The sequence below is a fragment of the Tachyglossus aculeatus genome, chromosome 17 (genome assembly GCF_015852505.1).
Source record: "Tachyglossus aculeatus isolate mTacAcu1 chromosome 17, mTacAcu1.pri, whole genome shotgun sequence".
Taxonomy (NCBI): Eukaryota; Metazoa; Chordata; class Mammalia; order Monotremata; family Tachyglossidae; genus Tachyglossus; species Tachyglossus aculeatus.
The window spans coordinates 40,796,881-40,804,890 of NC_052082.1; the positions used below are offsets into that span (position 1 = coordinate 40,796,881).

The window sequence follows — 8,010 nt, forward strand, 5'->3', positions numbered from 1 at the left end:
CTAGTCCCAGCTCTACCACTTGTCTGGTGTGTGACTAGGGGCAAGTCATTTAACTTCTCTGTGCCTCAGTTTCCTCATCTGTAAAGTGGGGATTAAGACTGTGAGCCCTGTGGACTGTGCCCAAACTGATTAGCTTGTATCTCCCCTGTGCTTAGAGCAGTGCCTGGCACATAGCAAGCACTTAATAAATACCACAATTATTATTATTTGTTTGTTTCTTCCCAGTGGACATAGGGATAGATCAGAGTAAAACTGGGATTTTTCTCTTGCAGGTTTGACATAAGGCAGACAAATATTTTGAATGGTTGCGCCTGGATACACGAGAATCTCATTTTCAACGCACTGTGTAATTCCTTGGCCTACTGCATCTGTGAGAAAAAGGTGCACAGTTCCACATAATCAAGGAGGCAAGAGACAAATCCATTCCAGACGCTTCCTGCAGGAAAACATCCTTGAAAAAGAATGTAGTCTGTGCTGAGACTTTGAAGCAGAGGTTGCACCCCTCGTCTAGAGGACTGTGGCTCCCAAAGGGGAGAGGAGAAAAGTTTTGTTAATGGAACCTTGACCATCAAATCTGGGAAATTCCACCACTTACTTCGTCTGTGATCTTCCTACAGAAGCCTCCGAGCTTCTGATCTTCTGTTTCCTCATCCGGCTAAGAAGCATACTAATGGGTCTGGATTTATCTCACAGCAATATTGTAAAGCAGAGCAAGGAAATATCGGAAAAGTGTCCTGAGTCCCCAGGAGGCAGGAGCGATGGTAGTGGTGATGATGATGGCGGTGATTGTAATTATGATCCTGTGACCCTCTGTATTTAGAATTCAGGGTTTCCATGTCGAATCTGTAAACTCCCAAGTCTTCCTGAGAGAGCTTTCTTTTACAATGAAAAGATCTGCTCAAACGCAAATGTAAATAAATGAGCCTAGAGATATGAAGACTACAAATCAGCCTTTCTCCTCCTACTTATCTACTCTTTTCTCCCACAGTCATCCCAGAATCTCCATTTCTCTCAAGCCAATCTACTCACCCTGTATCATTTTCATCTTTCCTGCCACTGACCCCTTGCTGATATCTTCTTCCCTGTTGGAATCGCACCTCTCTCCTTCCTTCTTCTCTCACAACACTTCACATTCAACAGATCACTGCTTTCCCCATCTTCCATGTCCTTCTGAAATTCTTTCTCTGATTACTCTCACAACTCCCCACCCTAATTTCCTCCCTACAGGTATGTCAACACTTTTGCATCACCAAATTGCTTCAGGTACCACAACTCCCCATCTTATATTTACTCTATTACTCCCCTATCTCTAATTATTTAAGTGCCTGTCTCCTGCATTAGACTGGTAGTTTCCCAGGGCAGGATCGCATTTTATAACTCTTCTGTAGTCTCCCAAGAATTGAGTACAGTGCTCTACCCAGAGTAGTTGCTCAATGAATACTATTGATCGATTGATTGATAGGTAACTCAAGGTCCATCCTAAAGACAAATAAACTAATACCATGAGAAATATTTGAGCATTTCTGTTCATTATCTTTACTGATTATTGCTTTGGGTTTTTACTCATCATCCTTAGCCTGTTTTTTGACCTATTGGGGTTCCAAAGAACAAATAAAAGTATTAGTAGTAGTAGTGTAATAATAATAGTACTAATAGTAGTAATAAGAGGAAGAGGAAGAGAAATAGTAGTAGTAGCAGCAGTAATAGCTATAGTAAGACTTCAGCACTGACCAAATTCAATGTGCTTTAATAAGGGCTTGTGAAAGGGCATCAGAAGCTCAAGACCCCTTCAACATAGTAAGTTTTCACTCTAAGTTACTTTTGCAGTAATTTTTGTTTTCTGGGATTTCTGGGAGCCAGAGGACCTGAGCTCTAATAATAATAATAATGATGGTATTTGTTAAGTGCTTACTAATTGCCAAGCACTATTCTAAGCGCTAGGGTAGATACAAGATCATCAGGTTGTCCCACATGGGGCTCACAGTCTTAATCCCCATTTTACTGATGAGGTAAAACTGAGGCCGAGAGAAGTTAAGTGACTTGCCCACAATCACCCAGCTGAGAAATGGCAGAGTCAGGATTAGAACCCACGACCTCTGACTCCCAAGCCCGGGATCTTTCCACTAAGCCACGCTGTTTCTGCTAATCCCATCTTTGTCATTTGTCTGCTGCGCAGACTTGTGCAAGTCACTTAATGTCTCTGTACCTCAGATCTCTCAACTGTAAAATGGGGTTCAATACATGTTCTCCCTCCTTTTATTCATTCATTCATTCAATCATATTTATTGAGTGCTTACTGTGTGCAGAGCACTGTACTAAGTGCTTGGGAAGTACAAGTTGGCAACATATAGAGACGGTCCCTATCCAACAGTGGGCTCACAGTCTAGAAGGGGTAGACAGAGAACAAAACAAAACATATCAGCAAAATAAAATAAATAGAATAAATATGTACAAATAAAGTAAATAAATAAATAGATGTGGGACCTGATTATCCTGAATCTTATCTTGTCTTCTGCTGTCGAGCTGTTTCTTTCCCATAGCGACTCCGTGGACACATCTCTCCCAGAACGCCCCGCCTCCATCTGCAATCATTCTGGTAGAGTTTTCTCTGTAAAAATACAGAAGTGGTCTTTCGTTGCCTTTTTCCACACAGTAAACCTGAGTCTCTGCCTTCGATTAACTCCCACGCTGCTGCTGCTTCCCAGAACAGGTGAGTTTTGACTTGTTGCTTTCCACTAGCTAACCACTGCCCAAGCTACGAATGGAATGGGTATGCCTCGGCTTGACTCTCCCTCCAGTAGTCGAGAGTACTGGAAACGCTCCAGGTGCGAACCTGAGCGGGGGCTCCTGTATCTACCACAGTGCTTAATATCAATCAATCAATCATATTTATTGAGCGCTTACTGTGTGCAGAGCACTGTAGTAAGCACTTGGGAAGTACAAGTTGGCAACATATAGAGACGGTCCCTACCCAACACGTAGTAAGCACTTAATAAATAGTTACAATTATGATTATTATTATTACTATTATTTTGGTATGTGTTAGGTGCTTACTATGAGCCAGGCACCATACTAAAAACTGGGGTAGATACAAGGTAATCAGGTTGGACACACAGGAGGCTCACAATCTCAATCCCCATTTTACAGATGAGAGAACTGAGGCACAGAGCAGCCAAGTGACTTGCCCCCGCAGCAGACAAGTGACAGAGCCTGCATTAGAACCCAGGTCCTTCTAACTCTCAGACCCATTACTGTTATTCTTTTCAGGTGAAATTTCACAATGGAATTGTTATCATAGGTATTTCATTTAGTGCCTCTTCTCAAGAGCAGAATATTCTCTTTAAGAACCCCGCTCCACTGTATTTTGAGGGGAAAAATCCTGGCAATCCATCTCAGAAGAGCCCCTCTTTTTCTGTACCTCAGACAATGACAATAGCAATTATTTGAAATAGTCTGAAAAATATGTGGGCCTTCTAGAAATTCTGCTGGGTAAATAAACATTTCCACTACTGGAAAATTTTCCTCGCTTTTTGAGTTTCATTTTTAGTGCAATTACTACCCTTCCTGGAAACGTGCCGTGAAGAGACAGTTCCAGCTAATGGCTGTGGGTTCCTAGTAGTTCCACTTTTAATCCGCCAAGTAAATCCTTCCGTGATCGCTCAGTGGTTGTATAACCATGAGGCAGGAGGCAGAAGTGATGAAACAAGTCGAGGAGCTCCAGGAACTTCACTGCTGTTTTGGGGTTTTTTTTGTAGCTTGGTTTATCTTGAAAATAGCCTAGCCATTGCATGCACGAATCTTAGAAGAATCAGGGGAGATGGAGAAAAATAGAAGAAAAGAACAAAATGGGAAGCAAGGAAGCAGGGAGTGGAATTTTTAAGACTGTATCTCACATTTGTGTTGCAATCTGTGAGGTGTGGCGTGAAATAAACATTTAATGAGTTAATTCCCCCCCCCCCCACCACCACCACTGTCGTCCTCACCCTTCTGCTCATCCTCCTCCCCCAGAGGGTGGCTATCGCTGCTTACAATTAAGTGGCACAAAACTGAATCTTTAATTTCTTCCTTAACAAAGGGAGATGGGGCAATTACGCAGCGCAGGCAATCCTGGTAGCTAGCAGCCTTCTGACAGGAAGTTGGGATCTATTCTGGGCACTGAGGTTGGGGGAGCGGTGACAGAGGTTTTGGAAAGAGCCGATTGCACATGGAAAGATTTGTTGATGGCAGCGGAAGTGACCCGATGATCATTAGGAATAGTCTTTCTCCCCCACACTCAAGGTGGTTGCGTGCATGGCCTCATTCTTGCAGCATTTCTTTGAGGAAGGTGGATGATAACGGCCTTCTTTCTAATATCCACTTTGCTTCCCCCTGTCTCACTGTTATTTCAAGCCTGTTCAAACCAGTACAGATTATCTGTGAAACGTACACACACAAGCACCCCTTCCCGCCCCCGTCCCCCCAATCTTCACACCCCTCCCCACTTCCAGACTTCTCAGGGAAATTCCAGATTGCAGAAGGGCAAGTCTTGTCTTTTCCCATTGAGGCTTTGTAATAATAATAATAATAATAATGGTACCTCTGAGCACTTACTATGTGCCAAGCACTGTTCTAAGCATTCATTCAATCGTATTTATTGAGAGCTTATTGTGTGCAGAACACTGTACTGAGTGCTTGGAAAGTAATATTCGGCAACAGAGACAATCCCTACCCAACAATGGGCTCACAGTCTAGAATGGGGAGATAGACAACAAAACAAAACAAGTAGACACTGGGATAGATTCGAGTTAGTCACGTTGGACACAGGGCTCACACTCTTAATCCCCATTTTACAGATGAGGAGACAGAGGCCCACAGAAGTGACTTGTCCAAGGTCACACTGCAGACCAGCGGCGGAGCCGGGATTAGAACCCATGGCCTTTTGACTCCCACGATCGTGCTCTATTCACTATGCTGCGCTGCTTTGTGATTGTATTTGTTAGGGAGAATGAAACTAAACCTTTGGAATGGTGACCGGTTTCCAAGAACCCATAGACTTTTGCTAATTAATAATAAGCATTTATTTTTCTTCTGAAGAAGCCAATTTCTCTTACAGAGATGTGGATGGGATTAAATCATATTTCTCTGGTGGGGCAAAATGTCTCTGTTTTATGATATTTGTTAAGTGCTATTGGTCAGTGTTCGAAGCACTGGGGTAGACAGAAGTCGATTAGGCCAGATATAGTCCCTGTCCTATGTGGGGCTCACAGTCTGAGTAGGAAGAAGAAGAGGTATTGAATCTCCCACTTTGTAGTTGAGGAAACTGAGGCCCAGAGAAGTGAAGTGACTTGTCCAAAGTCCCACAGCAGGCAAGTGGCAGAACTGGGATTAGAACCCAAGTCCTCTGGCCCCCAGGTTTGTTTTTTATCCATTAGGTCATGCTACTTCCCTTTCTCTTCCCTTCTCTTCCTGTTCCTCTTTCTCTTGCCCCACTTTCCAGCTTCTCATCTACCGCCATTCGTGCCAGATGACCATGCCAAACAGCTGCAGGGCATCAGCAGCGTGGCTCAGTGGAAGGAGCCCGGGCTTTGGAGTCAGAGGTCATGGGTTCAAATCCCGGCTCCGCCACTTGTCAGCTGTGTGACTTTGGGCAAGTCACTTCACATCTCTGTGCCTCAGTTCCCTCATCTGTAAAATGGGGATTAAGACTGTGAGCCCCCTATGGGACAACCTGATCACCTTGTAACCTCTCCAGTGCTTAGAACAGTGCTTTGCACATAGTAAGCACTTAATAAATGTCATTATTATTATTATTATTATCAGCACCTAGAGGTCCTTCTGAATGCAGGCATCTGGAACCGTCTTCTATGTTTTCCTTGCGGCAGTGCCAAATCTGTCTTCCAGAGCATTCCTTCATTCACTCATTCATTCAATCGTATTTATTGAGCGCTTACTGTGTGCAGAGCACTGTATTAAGCGCTTGGGAAGTACAAGATGTCAACGTCTAGAGACGGTCCCTACCCAACAGCAGGCTCACAGTCTAGAAGGGGGAGACAGAGAACAAAGCAAAACATATTAACAAAATAAAATAAATAGAAGAAATATGGACAAGTAAAATAAATAAATAGAGTAATAAATCCGTACAAACATATATATATATATATATACAGGTGCTGTGGGGAGGGGAAGGAGGTAAGGTGGGGGGCATGGGGAGGGGGAGAAGGGAGAGAGGAAGGAGGGGGCTCAGTCTGGGAAGGCCTCCTGGAGGAGGTGAGCTCTCAGTAGGGCTTTGAAGGGAGGAAGAGAGCTAGCTTGGCGGATGTGTGGAGGGAGGCCATTCCAGGCCAGGGGGAGGATGTGGGCCGGGGGTCAATGGTGGAATGGGTGATAACGAGGCCCGATGAGGAGGTTAGCGGCAGCAGAGGAGCGGAGGGTGCGGGCTGGGCTGGAGAAGGAAAGAAGGGAGGTGAGGTAGGAGGGGGCGAGGTGTTGGATGACTGATTGATTCTATCAATCAGAGAAGCAGCGTGGCTCAGTGGAAAAAGCACGGGCTTTGGAGTCAGAGGTCATGGGTTCAAATCCCGGCTCCACCACTTGTCAACTGTGTGACTTTGGGCAAGTCACTTAACTTCTCTGGGCCTCAGTTCCCTCATCTGTAAAATGGGGATGAAGACTGTGAGCCCCACGTGGGACAACCTGATCACCTTGTAAATTCCCCAGCGCTTAGAACAGTGCTCTGCACATAGTAAGCGCTTAATAAATGCCATCATTATTATTATTATTATTATTATTATTATTATCTCTCCTCTATCCCTTCTGCTCTTCTGGCAGCTGGTCAGCCCTGACCTAATAATTGTGATTTTTTTTAGCACTTACTATATGCCAAAGCACTGTACTAAGTGCTGAGGTAGATTCAGGACAATCAGATCTCATATGGGGTTCCCAGTCTAAGTAGGGGAGAGGCATTGAATCTCCATGTTGCAGAGGACGGAACCGGGCACAGTGAAGTGAAGTGACTTCCCCAAGTTCACACAGCCGTTATGTGGTGGAGTTGGGATTAGAACCCAGTACTTCTAACTCTCAGGCCCTGGCACCTCATCCTGCCTCCCTCCCCCCGCAGAAAGGCATGCTAGGCACCACTTCTCTGCTGTGTGACCTTGGGCAAACCTCTTAACTTCTCTGTGCCTCAGTTACCTCATCTGGAAAATGGGGATTAAGACCGTGAGCCCCACGTGGGACAAACTGATTACCTCGTATCTTGTATGAGAAGCAGCGTGGCTCAGTGGAAAGAGCCCGGGCTTTGGAGTCAGAGGTCATGGGTTCAAATCCCGGCTCCATCAGCTGTGTGACTTTAGGCAAGTCACTTAGCTTCTCTGTGCCTCAGTTACCTCATCCAGAAAATGGGGATTAAAACTGTGGTAGTTGGGCCTCCCGTGGGACAACCTGATCACCTTGTAACCTCCTCAGTGCTTATAACAGTGCTTTACACATAGTAAGCGCTTAACACATACCATCATTATTATTATTGTTACCCTAGCACTGAGAACAGTGCTTGGCATGTAGTAAGTGCTTAACAAATACAACCAGTATTATCAGTTGAGCTCTGAGGAACAAAAAGTGTGTCCGCTGCGATTATTTCTGGAAGGAGGCAGGAAAGTTCAGAGAGTTTAGCACAATGCTCTGCACAGTACAATCAGTATCACTGACTGATTGATTAGATGACCTGCCCAAAGCTATGTCAGAGGTGGGACAAAGATTCAAGCACCAAACCACTTTATTCTCCTCTCCCCCAGTCCCAGAGCACTTATGAACATATTAATAATTTATGACTTTGTATTAATGTCTGTTTTCCCCTGTAGACTGTAAGCTCACTCTGGGCCGGGACGGTGTCTACCAACTCCTTTACATTGTACTCTCCCAAGCGCTTAGTAACGTTCTCTGAAGGCCATAAGTGATCGACAAATACGATTGATTGATTCTTCCAAGCCTCAGCCTTGTGATCTCTCTAGTGGATGTCAATGCCAGCAGGGATCC

General features: G+C 44.7%; 1 protein-coding gene across 2 annotated transcripts in view; it reads left to right on the forward strand.

Annotated features, from left to right (window-relative positions):
* The window catches only part of CLEC7A (C-type lectin domain containing 7A), a 31,375-nt gene extending 29,863 nt beyond the window's left edge, over nt 1–1,512 (forward strand). For both annotated transcript variants that reach the window (XM_038759495.1, XM_038759494.1), the window contains exon 7: nt 273–1,512. In XM_038759495.1, the coding sequence (XP_038615423.1) occupies nt 273–399 (127 nt within the window). In that variant the 3' untranslated portion in view covers nt 400–1,512. The remainder of the gene's footprint in view (nt 1–272) is intronic.
* Nucleotides 1,513–8,010: the final 6,498 nt, after the last annotated feature.